Genomic DNA, 22,752 nt, shown 5'->3' with positions numbered 1-22,752 from the left:
ATCTACAAGGAAAGTTTACTTCCCATATTTTTTCCTACTAATTTATGTTTGATGATAGATTAATGTTCAGAGTGCAAGACCATTAAAAAAATTGGAGTAACTTTGAAAACAATAAAACTAGAGTGAAATGAATTTGAGTGAATTAACTTTGTCCGTCCGTGATCATTTTTGACTGACTTTATGATATGGATAAAATGTATGGATTTTAGCCATGTTCAAATAAAATAATGTACAGTGTTTAGAGAGATACCTCTAAACCTTTTTATTTTTTATTTCTACTCTGATAAAGAATAAAAAAACTTTTCATCTTTTTTTCCATCACGGACGGAAATTTCAAAATGGAAATGTTAACACCTACCAAAAAATATTATGTCTGATAATAGAGAAATGTTCAGAGTGCAAGAACATCCAAACCAAATTAGAGTAACTTTAAAAACAATAAAACTAGAGTGAATTTAATTTGAGTAAAAATGTCCGTCCGTGATGAGAGGTAGCAGCACCCCCATGAATAAAATGGACTATTCCGGTACTTTCGGAATCATCAATCTTCATGAAACTTAGTTTTTTGAAACCTGAGATATCAAAGATTATTTTAAAAGCAAATTTGATAAAAGTACCTTAAAAAAAAATTTTCACCTCAATGCGAACCCTTAACCGATCATGCTCGTCATTGCATTCTTTGTCATTTAGGAGTGTTAATGTGACTGGGAAAATACATTGTTGTGTTTTTTATTTGGGAGGGGTATGAATATGATTAAGATACATCATTGAAATGAATTTTCATTTTTAATTGGAAGGGGAATGAACATGACTGGGAAAAGACACTTTTGTATTATTTGGAAGGGGTATTAATATGATTGGGAAAAATACATCATTGTATTTTTTTATTTGGGATGGGTACATGTATGAATATGATTGGGAAAAATATATCATTACATTTTTTTTGTAAGGAGTATTTATTAGGAAAACACATCATTGAATTTTTTCTTATTTTTTGAAGTGGTATGAATATGATTGGGAAAAGACACTACATGTAATTGTATTGTTTTTATCATTTGGAAGGGGTATTAATATGATTGGGAAAATTATATCATTGCATTTTTTTTTGGGGGGATGGGTATGAATGATTGATAAAAATACATCATTGCATTTTTTGGAAGGGGTATTCATTAGGAAAACACATCATTGCATTTTTTCTTATTTTTTGAAGGGGTATGAATATGATTGGGAAAAGACACTAATTGTATTGTTTGTATCATTTAGAAGGGGTATTAATATGATTGGGAAAATTATATCATTGCATTTTTTTTATTTGGGATGGGTATGAATGATTGATAAAAATACATCATTACATTTTTTTGGAAGGGGTTTTCATTCGGAAAACATATCATTGTATTTTTTGAAAGGGTATTAATATGATTGGGAAAAATACATCATTGTATTTTTATTTAGGATGGGTATGAATATGATTGGGAAAATTACATCATTGCATTCTTTTCATTTGGAAGGGGTATGAATATTATTGAGAAAGATATCAAAGATATCAGTGCATTTTTTTTGCAGTGTTAAACCTGACTTTCAGATAAACACAGGTGCATAGACATGAAAGTGCAACAATAAAGTGACTATCAATTTTCTGTTTCTGAATAATACAATGTAAAATAAGGGATTTCCAAAGAACAACAATTTGAACAATACATGTAGATACATGTAATGGTTCAATGGAATAATAATATAGGGTGCATGGATGTATACATTGTACATTCAAGGAAGATTCAAATTTTATTTTCATCAATGATTTTTTTTTCAATATAAAAGATGATTTTGGGGGGCATTTTTTTCCTACAGTACAGTCCGAAGAAAATAACATTGTGGATAAATTCAAAATACATGTACATGTACATATATAACACTCATTATTAGAAAGAGTACAAATGCTTTCATACTTTACAAATTTACAATTTCAATATTTCAATATTTTTTGTAATTGAATTTTCATTTTACAAAGAAATAAAAGCACAGCACCTACAAATGAATATTTTATTTAATTTTTTTATCTACATGTTTCATGAATTATTTGTTCATCTCAAAGTAATTTGATTTTACATTATACATGTACTTTTCTATACACTGTACACACTGGAAGTAGTTATTCTGAAATTACATGAAGAAAAAGTGCTGTCTTTTTTATATTTATTAAATGAGGGAATCAGCTAGATTCTTTTCTTTTCATCATGAATTACAATATACACAAAGTTTATTCTGATTTTCATTCATGCTGAAATATGTACATGTACATTCATAATGAAAAAGTAGCCATTTATTTCATAATCTACATTAATGTACGTGTACATGTATTTCAGGGCTTTTTGGAAATCTAATTATCCAAGATGGAGCTTACAAAACCAAGTCAGATATCAATCTACACTTTAATCAATTGATCTTCCAAAAGAACAAAATACCACACACTCTGAATGTCAAAATACACATGTACTCGACAACCAAAGCGCTTAATTACTGCCCGTGTCTGTGCTCTTTATTTGCGGAAGCTAGAAGTGGATTATTAATTGCTAGGCGACAGAACGCCAACAAGCATAAACCATCAAAAATGTCAAAAGAAAACCAACATGTGTACAGCGTTCTACAAACTGTGTACACTCGAGGAGCTCCAGACTTGCTCCTCTTGTACACGAAATGCATGGATTGCTTGGCTCGGAAAGCAGGGCTTCTTTAGAGCTTGTGCAAACAAGCATGACAAAGTGCAGAATTTGGAGAGGAGACAGAGAATTATATTAGGAAACAATAGCTGTTATGAGGTGGTAGGCATAACAGGCTGTGGGGGTAAGGGTTGCACAATGCGTCAATATCGTCCATATCCGGGAGCACAGATCATTGGCACACAGCTGCAATCATACCTTGCCTTCTCACTACAGGTGGGCAATATTGATTGGTTAAGTCAACTTTATTGACTGTATTTGAGGTTATAGTAAGCAATCCCAGATGCTGTTACCAAATATTGGTAACAGCAATTAGTACTGAAATATGAATTGAACAGATTCCTTCTAGGGATTATCACAAAAATAATGAATAAGATGGTAAAGATATGTCTATATAGGCCTACTACATACATGTACATGTATTAATATCCCCATTAAATGAAAAGAATGCAAACAATACAAATCTGTGTCAATTTACAGAACATGTAATTAATTTGCACCTTACACAAACTCTACAATTCACTTTGATCAGAAGAAATTTGAATATTAAAAGGAGGAAATCAAATTGAAAGGATCAAGGGGACAAAAATCGTTTGAAATGGCATCAACTTGCATAATCATTAAGAGAAATAGTAAAGCTGTTTGGGGCTCCATTTAAACACGATTGAATCTCCCAACTGATTCTGTTTTCATTTTCTAGTCACAATCCAACATTGTAATATAATGTTGTGTTCGGGGTTGGATCGATTGCACTTTAACTTTCAACCAGACTTAAATGAAGGAGTCAATACAAAGCCTGTACAGTTCATATATACATTTATTGAAGATGATAGCTAAGGTGATGATGATGACAAATAATACAGGAACATGAGTAAGTCTGATGGTGACTATACTCCACTCTCTAATCTATCTGTAACAATCTCTGAAGTAATCTCTAACAATCTGATTTTGGTTCAGAAGTGAACCCCTTTTATATTGGTCTGGTCTAGACTCTTTACAATCAAACAGGTGTTGGTCAACCTTGGACGCTTGACCAAAACAATCTGTACGTCATAACTTTACTCTGAATTGGGGGAGTTGACCTACTAGGGAGAACATGAAATGTAGTGAATAAGAAACCCATAAAATGTGTGTGCGTCAGAAGTTTAGCTGGAAGAAGAATGAGTAATACTTTCTAATGAAAGTTGGAGCTGGTATACTTCCTGTAGAAGTATTGATTAAGTATAGATTATGTATTGATATAATATTGAATATGTGAGATATGTCTTATCATCACATAACATCCCCTTTTGTTAGAAAATGTGGCTTTCCCACATTTGTTTAAAAAATATATTGAACTAATGGTCCAAGTCCAACATAGTTAAACAATTGAATTTCATGTAAAACAAAATAATAATATTGTGAAACTTTTTAATTTACCTTCTACTGAACTATAGAATTCTACAGTAGCAATGATTAACCTATACTATCAAAATATATCAACTAAACCTAAAATAACATCATATAAAAATACAAGATGTAAAATATTACACACAAAAATAACTTCAGTCATATCAATTGTTTACCTTGTGATAAACCTAAATCAATTTGGAAAAAAAATATATCCTATATTCAGATCATAATGATTGAAAGGTTTGAATATTAACTGATGAGAAAATGTTCTTATAAAACAATATTTTGTTCTTACAAAGAACAATTACACTATTTCGTCAATACGATTTGGGCAATTTGAAATTTCTCATCAGTATCAATACATTATGATAAGTACAGCTAAGTATTACTCCACAATAAAATCATACAAATCAATCAGTTTTCGAGCTGCGGGTGTCCTCATATCTTAGGGAGATGTGCATCTATTTCCACTTCCAATTCTGAAGTATATAAACAATAGTTTTACGCACTAACCAAATCATCCTACTCTGTATGAGTTTCACTCCAAATTTGCTCGGATAATGTCTTCAATCGGTCATTTCAAGTACTTTCAAACTTGATTTATATTCATGCTATACACAAAGCTGTGAAATACTCTAACATTGGAGCGCACAATGTAATTTTGGTATTCCTTACACATTAATAGTGTAGTCCAGTATCATTCTCACTGGAAAAATACTTTGCTTTACATGTTAACCATTTGACATTATATAGATTCGACTGAAATACATAAGTTACATATGGTAATGATTGAATTCTATGTTGATTGCTTCATTTGAATGAAGTACATAATGGGCCTTCCTAACATAGAGAACTGTCAATTCTAGAGCGCACCTGTTAACTTTCCGCTAATTATCATGTTGATCAGATGCTAAGATTTATATAGCATACACATTTTTTCTTGTTATTACTGTTATTGCTTGAACTAATTTAGTGTTATAGTTAGAGTGAAATTGATCTGTATTCTTCATTTGATTTGAAGGAGTTTGTACTATGTAATTAATGAACATAGATTTAATAATATTTGCTGATTGTTTCAAAGTGCATAAGTCTGCACGAGTTAATGTATATAGTATCATTATTGGTTGATAAGTTGATTAATTTACTTGTGTGTTACTTTATTTCAATATTATTTAGTGAATGTATTCGATGTGTTAGTTATATCTTTACTTTAAGTTGAAATTAGTTAAGATGTAGAATAAGTTTAATCCTCTTAGTATAAATAGTACGTGTGAGAGAGAGAGAGTGAAAGTACAGTGGACAATTGAGATACACTATTTTGGTTTCACTCACTTTTCAAAATATCCTTTGTAATGTATTTGTATACATTTTCCCAAATGAGGAGAGGAGCCTCATTTTCCAAAGAAAGGGGATGTTATGTAGTATGAATATAACTTCCTGTTATCCTTTCAGTCATTCACCCTCACTTGTTTACAAACTCCCCCAATGTCATCTAAGAATCCCAAAACCCCCAATACCATTTAACTGCTAAGCCTTGATGTTATGTAGTATGAATATAACTTCCTGTTATCCTTTCAGTCATTCACCCTCACTTGTTTACAAACTCCCCCAATGTCATCTAAGAATCCCAAAACCCCCAATACCATTTAACTGCTAAGCCTTGACCATTAAGAGACCAACCCTCAGTGACGTCAGCTAACTTCATGGAAGAAGTATGACTCACACTCCAGCCCCAGTCACTTGCACAGAGCATCACCACACCCCTTGATACCAGAGAAAGTTTGATAGACAGTGAGCTGTAGACCAATCAGATCAAGTTTAGATCACTCCCACCTTAAATAGTCACACCCCCAAAACTAAGGATATAAATAAGACTTCTTGATTATTAAGAATAGAGAACACCAACGATAGAAGACTAGACCCACACTCATCCAGATAGACTGACTGACTTCAAGACTTAGACGTCCATCGAATATTATAATAACTTCACTCCGAATCTTAATCTTATACTTCGAAACTATTATATTCATCGTCTCCTGTTATATCTGAATCTTCATGTACTTCAAATTGTGAACTGTCAACTGCAACTGATGATTAAATACCTAGTGATATTGAACTGCATAAGTTTCTGCAAAGTTTCTTCATTACGCTTCAATAATCACCGATCCCATTCCCCAACACGACAATATTCTTCACCAATAAAGTAATTGCCCAAATTGTAAATTTTCACGTCTTTCTTAAATCATATTCAGCATCTGAGTTTTCATATCCAAAGGCACAAGTTTTTTCTTCATCTTATTTCTTCAATCCATAGCCCGTATTCTGATAGCAGGTTTACGTGTAACTTAAACACAGGTTTAAAGTTGTGGTTTGAGTATGGATAGCTATTTGTTACATAAATTACTAACAGTTCAGATATCATGTACTTCAGCTACTAAATTTGGCTCTCAAATCATTCATAATTGTCTAGGAAATATAAATAGATGATTGTCTTCATCATCGATGAATCAGGAAAGAGTACATGTACATTATTGTACAGTAAACATAAGAAACATACAATTTCATAAAAACTTTGATACTTTTGGCTTCCCGTACTTAAACCAAAACTTTAAACCTGAGTTTAAGTTAAACCCGACTTCAGAATACGGGCCAATGTCCTCCCAGGGTACCCTATCTTGGACCAAGTACCCTTACAGTCACTGTCCGGTGAACCTTATTGTATTACTTGTACTTACTACATGTAGTTACAGGTAAACCACAGATACAGGTTGGCCTCATTAGCAGGTGGAATATCTACATGTATGTAGTGGTCCTAGACAGGTGGGCCTGACTGACAGGTGAATCTTTAATACACAGTACAGGCAAGTGCAATATGCCAATTTGCCTTAAAAGAAAAGTCTTTAATCAATGTGTTATACCGGCAATGACCTATGGTTCCGAAACCTGGTCTGTAACAAAGAAAATGGAACAGAAATTAAAAACCACTCAACACAGTATGGAACGTATAATGCTAGGGATATCAAAACGCGATAGGAAAACCATACAATGGATTAGGAACCAGACTAAAGTAATAGACATAATCAAAGCAATTAAATCAATGAAATGGAGATGGGCTGGTCACCTTGCAAGATCACATGATAATAGGTGGACCAAATGCATCACAGAATGGAGACCATGGCTAGGATCATGAAATCAGGGTAGACAGAAATTGAGATGGAGTGACGAGCTCACAAAATTCATTGGTATAAATTGGATTGCGTCAGCACAAGACAAGCACCTTTGGCACCAACTTGAGGAGGCCTTCGCCCTGCAGTGGGCTGAACATGGCTGATATGATGATGATGATGATGATGATGACAGGCAAGTGAACCAAACGTGTAAGGTGGACATTGTAGACAGGTTAAACATACACTGTACATGTACATAGGTCAACCTTCTACATGTAGACAGGTGGACCTTATGAAAAGGTGAACCTTATGGACAGGTGGGCCTTATTGACAGGTGGACCTTATAAACAAAACATTAATATAGACAGGTGAACCTTGTAGACAGGTACACATAAAAAAAGACAGCTGAACCTCAATATACATTTGTAGACAGGTGGACCTTAATATAGACAGGTGGGCTTTATAAACAAGTGAACCTTATGGATGGGTGAACCTTATACATGTAGACAGGTGAACTTCAAAGACAGGTGAACCTTATACATGTAGGCAGATGAACCTTACATACACTAGACAGGTGAACCTTAATAACAGACGGGTAGACCTCAGGCTATTGACAGGTAGACCTTACAGACAGGTCAACAGTATACATGTATGTACATGTAGGTACATGCAGGTTAACCTTTAAAAAAATTAAACAGACCTTTTTGACAGGTGACACTTATTGTAGGTGGACCTTGTACATGTACATACAGTGATCCATAGACAGTTGAACCTTACAGACAGGTAGACCTCATAGACAGGTGAACCTCATAGACAGGTCACCCTCATAGACAGGTGAACCTTACATACGTATACAGGTGGACCTTATACATAGGTGGACCTATAGACAGTTCAACAGTATTATAAGTAGGTCAACCTTAAAGAAAGTTAACCTTGTAGACAGGTGGACTTTTGGACAGGTTAACCTTATAGACAGGTGAACCTGATATGTAGACAGGTGAACTTTTAGAAAGGTGAACCTGTAGACAGGTGGACCTTTAAAAAACAGATGAACCTTATTGTGTACATGTAGACAGGTTTAAATAGACAGCTGAACCTTAATAGACAAATACAGGTGGATAGAAAGGTGGACATTACAGACAGGTGGGCATTATAGACAGGTGAACCTTATATATGAAATTTGACAGGTGAACCTTAATGCAAACAGTGTATCAATATGTATAGACAGGTGAACCTGTATCTAGACAGGTGTAAACCTGAATAAAGACAAGCAGACCTTATCATAGACAGGTGAACATTATTGACAGGTTGACCTTCATGTTGACAGCTGAATCTGATCAGACATGTGGAACTTGAATACAGGTGCACCTTGATAGAGTGAACCTTAATTGACAGACCTACCTACCAGAAAGGTGAATGTACCTTTAAAGATACATGGACCAGCTACATGTACCTTGCAATACGGACAGGGGCACCTTCAGTATGTACTGTACATATAACCTTGTAATATTTTTACAGACGGTGATCATATACACGTATGTACACAATAAGAGTCTGACACAGCAGAGAAACCTTATAAATGTACCTTATGTAATAAGCCAAATTTACAGGAAGCAAGTTCAATTACGATTTACATGTACAGTGCCTCTTTTGTGAAGACAGACAGAGAGTAGGGTGCAATGTACTCTAATCAATAATTCAGGATTAACTTGATAAATCCTTTCTGAAGCCTTCTATTCAATGATCTTGTCAATCTAAATGTACAATGCGTATTACACGAGCCTGTACAGTATACATTCTACAAGGAATTTTGTTTTAAACATGTATCATGTACTATACTTACATAAGCACACTAGAGTAAAAAAAGCACAATAAAAAAGACATCAATCTCAAACAGTATAATTTTACACTCGTGAGTTTTCAGACACACAAGGCTCTCTCCGTGGCCACTTTAATGGCTTCAACAGCCCTCTCAACGGTATCTTGAAGACCTTTGATAAGTGTCCTTTAAATTTTTCATCGGCTTTGTATGTACAGAACAGTATCCTTGCCCAAAAGCTAATGTCAGAGAATATCAAAAAGGTATGTACATTATTCTTGGAAGTGATCTTCCAATTAATAGTCCCTTATGAAAGTCAGAATTCCCTTTTTGTTTAATCATAAAACCATGTTACTACATGTACACGTAAATATGTATAAAAATATTTCTATCAAGGTCCTGTGAATTGTTACTTTAGTTTTGACTGTTCTTTGTTCCTATACAAACAAATTTTATAATACAGATAGCTGTTTTTGTTTCAATTTATTTCAGTATTTATTACAAATAAAACAACATAACAAAAAATAAAAAAAATATATTAGTAAAGAACATAAATAGAGCACAAGGAGTGTACAGAGAAAGTTAAAAATATCAAGCCTCCGTTTACAATAAGCATGAAGTTTTATACCTCTTTTCTTTTATAGTGGTGTTGTTTTTAATAAAGTTTTTTGGTACCTTACTCATAAAGTAAGGTTTATAAGCAAATTACAGCTAGATATCTTATTTTGAAATAGTTCAACCATTGAAAACAGTTAACTGTATATGAGATGAGGGAGACTCCCTGGCCCTGAACCGAACACTAAACACCCTTTAAAATCTGAGAAGAGAATATTTTCATTTTTCTTCTGATTGATTAAATCAACCATTGCTCGCCCCTAAACTTGTATTCTAGGGCATGAAATAAGGGCAAGTCCAAGAAATGGTCACCCCAGAAGGCAAAATTTCATCTTTAATTTAAGAAGTTATCTTTGGTGGGGTAAGAAAGCCCAAGTGTTGAATTTTCAAATTTCATTAAGAAAAATTTGATAATATGCATATTTATGCTAATTTGGGGCACCTAATTTGCATAATTGTTAAAATGGGCGTTACGTATGGGACAATTATAAAAACTCATAGAAAATAAAAACAAAACTTCTGAGATTTAGTCATAGGTGGGACATGGACCCCCTAACATCTTATTACTTTTGAGGGAAAAAAAGTGGTATCATCTAATTAATTATGCAAATTAGGTCTTGTCCAAGGATGGAATGTCCCATACGTAACATTTTGAGGATGTTTTTTTAAGTTATTTCTCATAATACAATACTTGAATTGTTGCATCTCTGGGAAGTTCTAATTTATTAAGTATGAAAACGTTATACCACAAAAAGTTTCAAAAATAGATTTTTCTTTTTAATTAAGAGTTAATTAAAAAATTGTTACGTATGGGACAACATGTTACGTATGGGACATTTACACACAATGTCAATTGGGAGATTTGTGTACAAAGTGAATGGAGAAAAACAATTCTCAAGAGTGCTCTAAAAAGTGATTATTTACCTTTTCTTTGGTTTTTAAAGACTAATTTGTTATGAATACTGATTAATGAAAACTATTGAAGCAAAAAAATTGTGAAAATTGAAAAATATGAAAAAATAAAAAACAATAGAAATACATAAGAAATTCATGAAACCATGAAAAGCAAGAAAAAAAATGTTGAAATGACCAATTTCCTTTTCAGTCATTTCAAATATGTCTCAATAGAACATTGTAAAAGAATGACACTCTTTTGTTATTTCTATATTTTAAATTATTTCAATTATTTGAATTATAGGGAAAATTGTGTACGTTCTCTATGGGGACAAAATGTCCCATACGTAACTGTCCCATACGTAACATGTCATTAATTTGTTTAATTAGAGTCTGTAATTAGAAGTATTTGGCATATGACATGAAACTTGCCTTAGATATACTATAGTATTGTGACTTCTATCACACTAAGTTACAAGTTGTCAAATGAAATACTTTCAGAGAATTCTCAACTTGAAAAAAATGTTTGAAAAATTGTCTTTTTTCTGCGTCCCATACGTAACGGCACATCTTTTCTCTCTAAAAGGTCAAGGTCGAGGTCATATGTCACCATTTTTTGCATGATTATTCTTCTCCTAGATGTCTAACATCATGAGGGTATTCAATCTAATCAAAGTCATTTAACACTATTTTTCAGGTCATTAAAGCCTCTGAAATGTCCCATACGTAACGCGCGCGAATTCTTGGACTTGCCCATAAACAAATGCAAGAACGTCTCGGGTGAATTATTACAAAAGGAGGAAACATGGGAAACCTTTTAAGAGAAACGTTCAGGGCTATCGCTCTAAGTTTGAGAAAGAGCGCAGACGGGTATCAATAGTGGTTTTGAGATTTCTTAAAATAATTTCCACCAGCTTCCCAGTCTATAATATAGTAGGCTATATTTCCACTTACTAAAATCCAGGCGGACACTCTAAACAATCCCCTGATGAGTTGGAATACTGACCACTTGGACAGTCTACAATGCAGTCAGATGTACAGTTGCATTCTGCATTTGCCCCTGTGAAAGAAAAAAAAATTGATCGATTGCTCAACAAAAATCAACTTTTTTTACATGATCAATACATGTATATCATGGGTCCTACATTATGGAATTCTGCCTATAGATTCATCTTCACACCAACTGGAACTGTGTGAGAGTTACTTAGCAATTCTACAACTTGAAAAGTGGCAATATAGAAGTTGTTCAACATTTAACTAATTATTGTCTAACAGTAAGGATGGGGGTCGGGTGTCCAAACACTCTCTATATTTTTGGAGCCTTCTTTTTTTGTCTTTGACTTTGGATTACACTAGAAATATGAATTCAATAGTTGTATAAATATAATCATCTTCTATTTTGTTCTCTGCAAATAATATCTAACATTTTGTACTAAAAATGGATGAAACTTTGCTTGTAAATTTTTCCAGATGACTTCTAAAATTGATCGTCCGGACACACAACCACTGGGTATAGGTCCTAAGATTTCTAAGTTTAACTTGCTGTCCTGCAATTTTTGTTGCATCAAACTCAAACTTTCAAAGGCATGTTTTAATTGCTGCCATGCTCATGCTGGTAAACTCAGATGAAGAAAATAAAATCATGGCAATGATTACAATTACATGTACATCCGGTGAATTTAAACCCGGAAAATTCCCACATTAAAAGCATTCTCCATTTTATTTAGATGAAAAGCATGAAATGAAAATTTACGGTCTGCAAGGCCACCTGTGGCTGTGGCAGTGGCGCGATCGAAGCTCGCAGCCCAGGCCAACTCCGGTCCAGGCGGCCGTACTCAGCAGAAAGGCCTAAGCTGCGGCCGGAGCGCTCTCGCGCATCTCATTCTCAAGTCTCATCTCATTCTCAGTATTCTCACTTAATATTAATCAAGAAACGTTTCCCTCTCAAATTCTCACCTGATATTGAGAGGCAGGAAATAATAACCACGAGCAAATACCAATGCGACTGCATCCACTTCATAAACCCTCCAGGCTCAAACAGAGCCATTTCAAGCCGATTTTCGGCTAGTTGTCAACGATCACCGAGTTGTTGATCCTACATCAGAACTCCGGGTTTGTCATCATTGTAATCCCAAATTTTCACTTCTAAACTTCACCGATTTGCACGCGAAATCGACCAAGATGTTATTCCAAAATATATAAGTCCAATCGATTATTTCTCCGATATATTCCGTTTTTCTTGCAAATACAGTTTTCCGTATTTCACTCGTAAAATCACAGAAGTTTCAAGATCATTTCAATGTCGTAGCTGCCGTGCGTGAATGCTATCTTTCTTTACCTTCAGCACGTACCGCGTTTGCTATAGGCGCTAGGCCGACAGACCAGGCGGTGGTGCAGTCGAAGTTAGCCCTCGAATTCCCCAGATGAACGACTTGAACGACATGTAATCGCTGGCCTCATTACCGTTCGTTTAATCAGGCAAATCGAGGAACCAAGTTGACATAATTTACAGATGATTATAAAAATAGATTGAAATAATTTTAATAATATAATAACATTCAAAAAAATTAACGTTGAATTGACTTTTTCTAATTTATATAAATATATTCCGAATAAATATTATAGTTGGCTGTATTGTAAGGCTAAGAAACTTTTTAGATAAGTGATTGATAGCGGAAGAATGACGTCATATGTAGCGTTCAGTTGCTACGACTACAATGCATGAGATCCGAGGGTATATTATTACTTCGGTCCGTTCTGACGTGCACTGGCAAACGGTTGAGTAACCAATTACCAATATTATTCAGAAATCAATGAGACAGATGCTTTTCCCGTTTACATCATTCCCTGTCCTTTGACATGATATAATAAAAAATTCGGGATAGACAACTGTATTGGAGTAATCATTGCTTATTCAATCCACAGTAAGAACACTGTTAAGTTCTTATAACAACATTGCATGTTCAGCATGTTTAAAGGGGGGGGGGGCTTTGTTAACCCCCCCCCCCCAGGAAAAATATTATGACAAAATCTATCACAAAATTTGATTTTGTTACAAAAATGTTGAAATTTTTGCTCGCTCACATCTTTTTATATCTTTTTTTGCCTGATACGCCCTATTGGATCCCCTCAAAATCTTTGACTCATCATGCCACTGGCACTGGTTACTATGAACCATGCAGTAGACAGTAGTTGTTAAACAATTTAATTTCAAGTTAAACTTGGAAGAATGTTTGTTTAAACTGTGATACAACTGCTATATACTATGGCAGTGCCATGTGTATATATGTTCTTTTTATAGTTGCAGGGCCTTTTTGTAAATCAGTTCTATAACTGAAAAGGCTACCTTGCATAAATAAATCTGAAATGAATAGATAAATGAATATTAAATAAATAAATAAAGAAATATACCTAACAGCGTTGCATAAAATTTCAAAAAGATTTTATTGTTGTTACTGAATATAAGAAGTATGATATCTCTTTTGGAGTGATAATTATACTACTGATGAATAATGCTGTTGTTATAGTTTTCGATCACATTGCAACATCAAGATGAAAAAATATATATAATAAATGTACTATAATAGGCATAGGTCAATGTAGTAACCCGTCTGGCAGTGAGACAGTGTCAGAGCGATGACTGTATTCTAATATTGTGTAATGTTTCCACTGCCGTTTCCTCACATTCTGAGAGAACTCTCCCAAAATGGAGTTAAAGGTATTGTTTAACTTTGTGAGCAGCCGATTTAAAAAATTCTCAAACCAAGATGAAACATGTGTACAAGTGCATGTATTAGCACTAATAAACACTGAAAACAACCATTATTGAGAATGAAAAGCTAAAACTACAAGGCAAACCCTGATTTTGTAAATAGGCGTCTTATAGACGCCTAAATAGTACACATAACTGTATGGGATGAAACTAAGATGGTGTTTCCGGTCACCTTATATTTCAATTTTTGAAGCACTAAATAATTATTTTCGAACGCAATTTTTTCAGGGCTTAATTTTTGGAACATATCACAGACACAGATGAAAAGTGTGACCTTCTAGCTCAGATTATTTAAAAGTCAAACCAATGTTAAACAATCACTTTAAGCTAATAATGAAGGTTTTATACCGCCCCCCCCCATTGAATTGATTTATACATAAGTAATAAATATATACATCAATACAAATATTGGAAATTTTCAAATCAATTTGGTTTAAAAGTCTTTGGTATACAAGCAGTGGCAATGGGCTTCAGTCCCCCCCCCCCATTCCTTTTTTCCCCCAAAACCGTGTACAACAACGTAAAAACGACCATAAAATATATGATTGTGATGTGGTTGTATGGTCAGCCCCCTCCCCACCCCCAACTTTGAAAACCGTTCCGTGGCCCCAGCGTAGATAGGACCCTATTAAATTCTTTTTAATGCAGATATTTATTTTAATCATACAATTGTTTTATAACTAAAATTATCAATTATGAATAGAAATACCACATTCATTATGTATTTTAATCTACATATAGACCCAATCGAGTGTAATGCAAGTTTTCGATCAAAATGAATACTTCTCCCGAGATTTCTTACGCATTTCTAAGTATCCACAATAAGTATATATAGACGCAATACTTGTACCAAAATTATAACTTGGAATATTTCCAGATTTACGTTTAAAAGAAAGAGTCATGCCATGCATGTCTTGATTTGGAAGTAGTCCCCTCTGTTTCGGTTTGAATCTATCAATAATGCGCCTAATCAAAATATCTGTGGGTGAGAACAACTAGATTTCAAAATGTTCAGTAATGATAATGATCGCCATCCATATAGCAGAGTGGTCAGCGAGTATTAATGATGGCGCTCTTTACAAAATAATTACATCAGGGCCGACCCCCTTGCATATACCATTTCGGTAGTAACGTTGACATGTTCCTCCATGTCTCATGCAATCCTTGATTTTGATTGGCTGTTGATCAGCGTTACCATGGTAGTTATCATCGGATGGCAAAGTTACCATAATAATCACTTTTTATGCAGTAACGCAATGAATCATACCTTGGGTGGGGGGGGGGGGGGGCGTAAAATTTGTAAAAACAAAATGTTTACATTTTTATCACAAAAGAGAAGGCATATCACTCTTTTCTCTACATCTTTTTTTTTCTTGGTCGTGATTTTTTTTCATGCATTTCGTTTCGCATGTACTCACATCATGTTTATTTCGTTATAATCCCATATATATAAAGGATGACATTTTTTTAAGACGACGAAGTGTGTTTAACTTGTTAACTATTGATATAAGCTTTTAAGTTATGCTTGAGCGAATTACACTTACCTTTTTGTCCTTGTTTTCTTTTTATTACTTGCGACAGAAAGAATGCAATGGCCACAAGGAATTAGTCCTGCTGGATACCCATTCACCTCGCCTGGGTTAAGTGGGTAAATTTCTTGCTGAAGAAAAACACGCCATGCCTGAGATTCGAACCCACGTCCCTTTGATTGAGAAACGAGATCCGTAACCACTAGACCACGCGGCGACTCCTGAATGAGTTGGAAGTTTGCGTCACTTTCTTGTAACATGATTGTATCGTCCTACTTGACCTACACTTATTTGCATTAGAGTACCTACCTAACGAGTCACAACCCATGCAAGGGACCTATCCCTACCCCCCCCCCCCCTGACGAGTCACAACTGATCCATCCCTGGCCCGCTCCTTTTAACTTGAAGACCATTTTCTTTCTTTCTTTCTTTATTCCTTCCTTCCTTTCTTTCTTTCTTTCTTTCTTTTTGCTTGTGATTTTTTTTTCCCTGGTACGAAATCCTTTAAATTTTGTGGTTGAAGACCTTTTTAAAAAAAAAATATTTTGCTTGTCAAATTTTGGCGGACGAATTTGCTCCCCCCCTGGAAAATCCTAGGTACACCACTGCTTATATATGTCAGTGTTTTGAAGACAGACTCAAGCCTTTATAGCCATGCTAGATAGATTTCTGGTAGAGCTTCTATGTTCCTGGAACCTGAGGTGGCATAGGCTAGCTACCCCCCCCCCCTTCGACATTTTTCGCGATAAATCCGCCGCGCGAAATTTTCTGACCGCGTCGCTCATTGACTTTTTACTATCAAGTCTCGCGCAACTTTTGAGACCAAAATTGTGACCCCCGGGTACGCGGTTCCGAAATAACGCAACATTTCGTAAGTGCATGCAAACCCAAATCTACTAAAAAACGTGAATTTGTGTACAAATCCAATGCAAATAGTGATTTTTAGCCAAAATTCATAAATATATCCTTATTTTCCTTTTACTGCTTAAAATCAATTAATTTTATATTTTTATGGTCAAAATAAAGTCCCCGACAATTTCCATTGAAAAAAAAAAAATCGAAAAACAAAGAAATACTTAAGAAATTTAGAAAACAATAAAATACATAAGAAAATAAATGTGATGTTGAACTTAAAAAAAAATAAATTTCATCAGATGCCTATCTAGAGTATGTGAAACAAAAATTTGCATTTAAGGGGCATTATTTTATTAATTAGAGCAAACTGTTTTACGCATAAATTGGCATAATTAAAGGGGAAGTTCACCCTGAAGAAAACTTTGTTGTAGAAATAGCAGAAAAAATAGTAAAAAATATTGGTGAAGGTTTGAGGAAAATCTGTTAAAGAGTAAGAAAGTTATTAGAGTTCAAAATTTTGGATTTGTGACGTCATAAACGAGCAGCTGCCCCATGTGTTATGTAATATAAAATGCATGAATTTCAAATTTTGTATGGTTCCTGATGACTTAATTTTGTTTTCTATTCATGATCGGGTGTGAAATGATTTGTCTATTGATATAAAAAAGGTAAAGTGAAAACCATTTTCAATTTTCTGAGAAAATGACATTTCATTGATTTTTTACCATTCGCTATGTAGGAATGCTGCTCTCATATGACGTCACAAATCAAATAATTGAAATTCTAATAACTTTTTAATTATTTGATGAATTTTTCTCAAACCTTCGGCAATATTTTTTATTATTTTTTCTGCTATTTTTACAATAAACTTTTTGTCAGGGTGAACTTCCCCTTTAAAGATCAGTGAGATTTTTCGCAGAACTTGACATTATAGTTTTGTAGATAATGCCATGGGTAACGCGTGTGCCTTTTTTCGTCGCGATCGCGCGATCGACGGCCGAGATCATAAGGGGGGATCACCCCCCCCCCCCGGTCATGTTAGGCGTCGAAATAGCGCAGTCTATTTAGGGTTAATCTTTGATATAAATTGAAACTATCCACGCTATCTGGAATAGAACGAAGAATCAGCCTTTTAAATGAAAGTATTTTATTGAGTATGTCCATAAAATGAGTGGGAAGGAGTTACAGCAGAAGGCCTTTTTAAGCAAAAGTTTATTTTTCTAAATAATTCTTGTTGGGCAGCTATTAACATGCAATATTGATTCAGAGCTGTTCCTCTTGTCTGAATGACTGGCATAACAATTTGGTGCATGTCGTCATTTCTTCTTTGGTGTCAAAGTGCCAATTTCTTACTGAAAAGCAAACTTGAAAAAAAAACATTACTTAACTTCAAATTATGCATAGAACAAATGAAATGAAACGTATTGTACTGATTTGAGCCACAACGAAAGATGACCATACGGCGTGTTGGCAAAGAGCCATTCATTTGTTTGGGAATACTAAATTGAGACTGCTACCTTTAAGTGTAAATTTCATTCATTTTTGTCAAAGTCTGTTTGAAACCATGGTAAAAAAATCAATGTTCAACCAATAATAACCAAAAACTTACATTAGTTTTGTTAAAAAGAAATGGAATAGAGAAGACTTAAAGCATCCATCAATAATACCTTCTTCAAATTAATTAACACACTTCCTAACAGACGTTTCCTAATATTTCATGTAAATGATCGGCACATATCTTGAATATCATTGCCAATGCAGTTGCAATGATTAGAATGCCACCCATTGTTGTACAATAAACTGCTTGGTCATTGAACCGGTGCAGGGGCCATGACACAACTTGTTTTGGGATGATTTTATCAATCTGCACGCTTAATTGCCTCCCACAAATATTTTGACTATTCCCGTGCACCTCTGAATTCTATAGGCGACATTCCAAACAAACAACTCTTTACAATGATTTAGGCAATTAAAATTGAAATGATTAGTATATTCATGCAAATCGGAGTGGATGACCACTAAAGGAAGGATTCTCATTTGGATTGCTCTGTAGTTCAAGAGTTTCATCCCATGGAGAGGGGAGAAATAAAAATGAAGATTTTAGCATATGCAGGGCTTCTGCTCATAGTCATATTTAGCACCGCGGATGTCTTTTTTGGCTTTGCCTACTACCTTCATTGGAATAAATACGAACTCTTCAGAGACAATGTAGTTAATTACAGCTTCGTGCACTCAATGTTTGACTTTTGGCTGTTCTCAATGGTCAGAGTGTTTCTGCTCTTGAGCGCGGTCTTTGCAGTTATCACCGACCGGCCAGACGCTTTGAAATACATAAGTAAGTCCAGATACCCCGTCGGAGTACTGAACATACTTATGGTCCTCTACACTTTGGTCAAAATCATGTTATATACTGAATATCTGGATGGCAACCATGATGATGATCCTTGGTTCTTGACTTTAGGAGCTTGGACAATGATGGCATCACTTATCATGTACGTCATATGGATAAACATTCTGCAGGAGCCGTTTTACCCTCTTAGGACCAAAATGGCCTTGCTGAAGCCTGATGCTGTCAAATCAACCAGTAAAGGAAACATAGACGGGGAAAGATCTGAAGACTGTTTTGAAAGACAGAGTTGCCACACCGATGATGACAATGACGAGGAAGATGATGATAAAGTTATAGGGAAGGGAAAGAAATCTGTCAAGTGGTATTCCGTGTTTGCTCGATTGATATCTTTCTCCAAGGAAGATTGGCCAATCTTGCTTGTTGGTATCGCCGCCCTCATATGCACTTCCGTCGGCAGCACATTTCTCCCGCTGTTAGCAGGTCGGGTCCTTGATGGAGTTGTTCAAGGAAAAGATGCGGCTCAATTTTATAAATCCATTGTTCTGATGACGGTGATTTCCTGTGAAGTGGCAATAGGCAATGGAGTTCAAAGTGGATCCATAATGGTCGCCATGGCACGTCTCAACCGACGAATCACAAACTGCCTCTTTGATTCCATTCTGAAACAGGATATGTCGTTCTTTGATAGAAATGGAACAGGGGCAATACTGTCGCGTCTGACATCGGACACAATCACCATGAGTGATTCCCTTGGAAGCAGCGTCAGAATATGTCTCCGGAAAACCTTCCAGATCGTCAGCAACACGGTGGCTATGGTAATTCTTTCATGGAGACTCTCTGTCATCACTGTAATCACTTTAATTCTGTTGCTAGTTATCTCAGACATCGTGGGAAGGTACTATGAGAGGCTAGCAAGAAAGGTACAAAGCACTTTAGCCAATGCCAACATCGTGGCTGAAGAGACTGTGTCCAACATAAAGACCGTTCGAAGTTTTGCCATCGAAAAAGGTGAGAAAAATACCTACCGTGATAGATTGGACGCCGTTTATCATTTGCGTAAAAGGGAGGCAGGCGTGTTAGGCTTGTCCAAAGTGATAGTCTCGGCTTGTGAATTGTTAGCGTTTGTAGTGGCCCTCTTTTACGGAGGCCATCTGGTTCTCAACGGAGTGATAAGTGGTGGAATGCTCTTTTCTTATGTATGGTATCAACAGAAGATTGGAAGAAACATCGAGAAGATTTCTGACGGGTTTGCCCACCTGATGAAAGCAGCTGGGGCTTCAAGGAAAGTGTTTGAAATGATTGACTCGAGTCCTAAGCTTACGAATGAAGGTCGTCTCACACCAAGGGAGTTTAAGGGCCATTTGGAATTCAGGAACGTACATTTTACCTATCCCTCCACAGCATCTCCCCGGGTGTTAGAAAATGTAAGTTTTACCGCATCACCAGGAGAAGTGGTTGCTCTTGTTGGTCCCAGCGGCGGGGGCAAAAGTTCATGCGTTAGCCTCATAGAACGTTTCTATGAACCTACCCTTGGGGACGTCCTGATAGATAATATCAGTGTCAGGGAGTACGATCATACATACCTTCATACACAAATGGCTCTCGTTGGTCCAGAACCTATCCTCAACGCAAAAACAATCAAGGATAATATTTCCTTTGGCCTTGATAATTGCAGCATGAGTCGCATTCGTAATGCTGCAGAACAAGCCAACATCCACGGCTTCATTAACAGTCTCGTTAAAGGCTACGCGACGGAAATTGGCGAGAAGGGTGTTCGGTTGTCAGAGGGTCAGAAACAGAGAGTAGCCTTAGCCAGAGCCTTGTTGAGGAACCCCAAGATATTGCTCCTGGATGGTGCCACAAGCGCTTTAGATGCTGGAAATGAACACCAGGTCCTGGATGCGATCTTCAAAAAATTCAAATGCCGGACCCTCTTGATTGTTACTAATAATCTGAGTGTAATCGAGAAGGCTGATCGCATCGTGGTCATTGACAACGGGAGGGTGGTCGAGCAAGGTTGCCACCAAGAACTCATGAGTGCTAACAGTCATTATGCTCGGCTTGTCCGATGTAAACTCCACAACATTTTACAGAAGTGACAACTTCAATAAATAAGATGATGCAACTAGAAACTCAAGAGGACTGAGAAGTTGGAAATTACCATTTAGTCTACACCCACTAGGTCTACTTTCCGGGTCTACATTACACTCAATCAAGAAATTGAATTGAAATTGGATTGAAATTGAATTAATCAATTTCACATTGCACTAATACAACTCGAATCTCAGGAGGACTGAGAAGTCGGACTTGTGGTACACCATAAGGAAAATTACTATTTAGTCTACACCCACTAGGTCTACTATCCAGGTCTACATTACACTCTGTCTCATCCCACGTGGTCTACCCTACTTTGTCCACAACCAATTCGTCTACTGTCAGCTGGCCAAATTAGCATCTTGTTTGACACCACTTAAAGGTATTGTTTAACTTTGTGAGCAGCCGATTTAAAAAAAATCTCAAACCAAGATGAAACATGTGTACCAGTGCATGCATTGGAACTGATATTCCCTGAAAACAACCATTATTGAGAATGAAAAGCTAAAACTACTAGGCAAACCCCGATTTTGTAAATAGGCGTCTTATAGAGCCTAAATAGTACACATAAGTGTATGGGATGAAATTAAGATGGTGTTTCCGGTCACTTTATATTTCAATTTTTGAAGCACTAAATAATTATTTTCGAACGCAATTTTTTCTGGGCTTCATTTTTGTAACATATCCTAGACACAGAAGACAAGTGTGAACTTCTAGCTCAGATTTTTTAAAAGTCAAACCAATGTTAACCAATATTCACTTAAATATCTGGGCCCCGTCTTACAAAAGTTACGATTGATTAGATCAATCTTAAGTGTATGTAAATCCATCAATGTCATAATTGTTGACGTTGACGCCGTTGCTGGCTTTCCATCGTTCCTATTGATCTGGTCAATTGTTACTCTTTGTATGACATGCCGCTGATCTACTTTTAATGAATCGAATTTCCATTAAACAAAGTGTATCGTTAGTAGACCAACTGAATACTAGACCATCTGGGTGTCAGACTAAAAAGAAACGATTACTGAGGCCAATTGGACATTAGACCTAGTGTAGTGTGGACAAGCAGCAATTAAACCAAATTTAAAGATTTACGTTGAATTCATATTCTTATAGTTCAATGTAAAATATTTCTATATACTTTGATAATGATTTATAATTTGGTAAATACGGGTCACTTATTTCATGGCGACATGAGGCACAATGAACAAATTGAAAAAAAAACAACAGCTAGACCGCATGGTTTTAGAACATAGTTTACATCGTATGTACTACTTGTAAGATTTGAAGAACAAGACTGAATGTGACCCATCATGATGGGGAATGTGGGATATCCGACTAAAATATGTGATAATAATGGTAAACATAATTTTCTTCTAGATCAGCTTTTATAGATTATTTATCAAATACTGAATGCATTCTGATGCTCTGACCCAAAGCCAGTTTTTCACGTAATAGGAGTACTCTCTATTATTTTTTTTAAGGTTTTAGGCAGGTAGAGAACAATCATTTGATAAAAATCGGAGAAGGAATGACGAAGTTATGACG

General features: G+C 35.5%; 2 protein-coding genes across 2 annotated transcripts in view; one reads left to right on the top strand and one right to left on the bottom strand.

Annotated features, from left to right (window-relative positions):
• The window catches only part of LOC121420292, a 163,163-nt gene extending 150,157 nt beyond the window's left edge, over window positions 1-13,006 (bottom strand). Inside the window, 2 exon segments of the mRNA XM_041614868.1 lie at window positions 11,559-11,664; window positions 12,561-13,006. Coding sequence (XP_041470802.1) covers window positions 11,559-11,664; window positions 12,561-12,651 — 197 coding nt within the window. The 5' untranslated portion in view covers window positions 12,652-13,006.
• A 5,673-nt stretch (window positions 13,007-18,679) lies between these two features.
• On the top strand, window positions 18,680-21,749 carry LOC121420291 (ATP-binding cassette sub-family B member 9-like). Its single transcript, XM_041614867.1, has one exon. The coding sequence runs from the start codon at window positions 18,831-18,833 to the stop codon at window positions 21,207-21,209; it is 2,379 nt and encodes a 792-aa protein (XP_041470801.1). The 5' UTR covers window positions 18,680-18,830; the 3' UTR covers window positions 21,210-21,749.
• The last annotated feature ends 1,003 nt before the right edge of the window (window positions 21,750-22,752 follow it).

This window comes from Lytechinus variegatus, chromosome 8 (genome assembly GCF_018143015.1).
Source record: "Lytechinus variegatus isolate NC3 chromosome 8, Lvar_3.0, whole genome shotgun sequence".
Taxonomy (NCBI): domain Eukaryota; kingdom Metazoa; phylum Echinodermata; class Echinoidea; order Temnopleuroida; family Toxopneustidae; genus Lytechinus; species Lytechinus variegatus.
The sequence above is the reverse complement of the archived record's forward strand: the minus strand, read 5'-3'. Positions and strand labels throughout refer to the sequence as shown.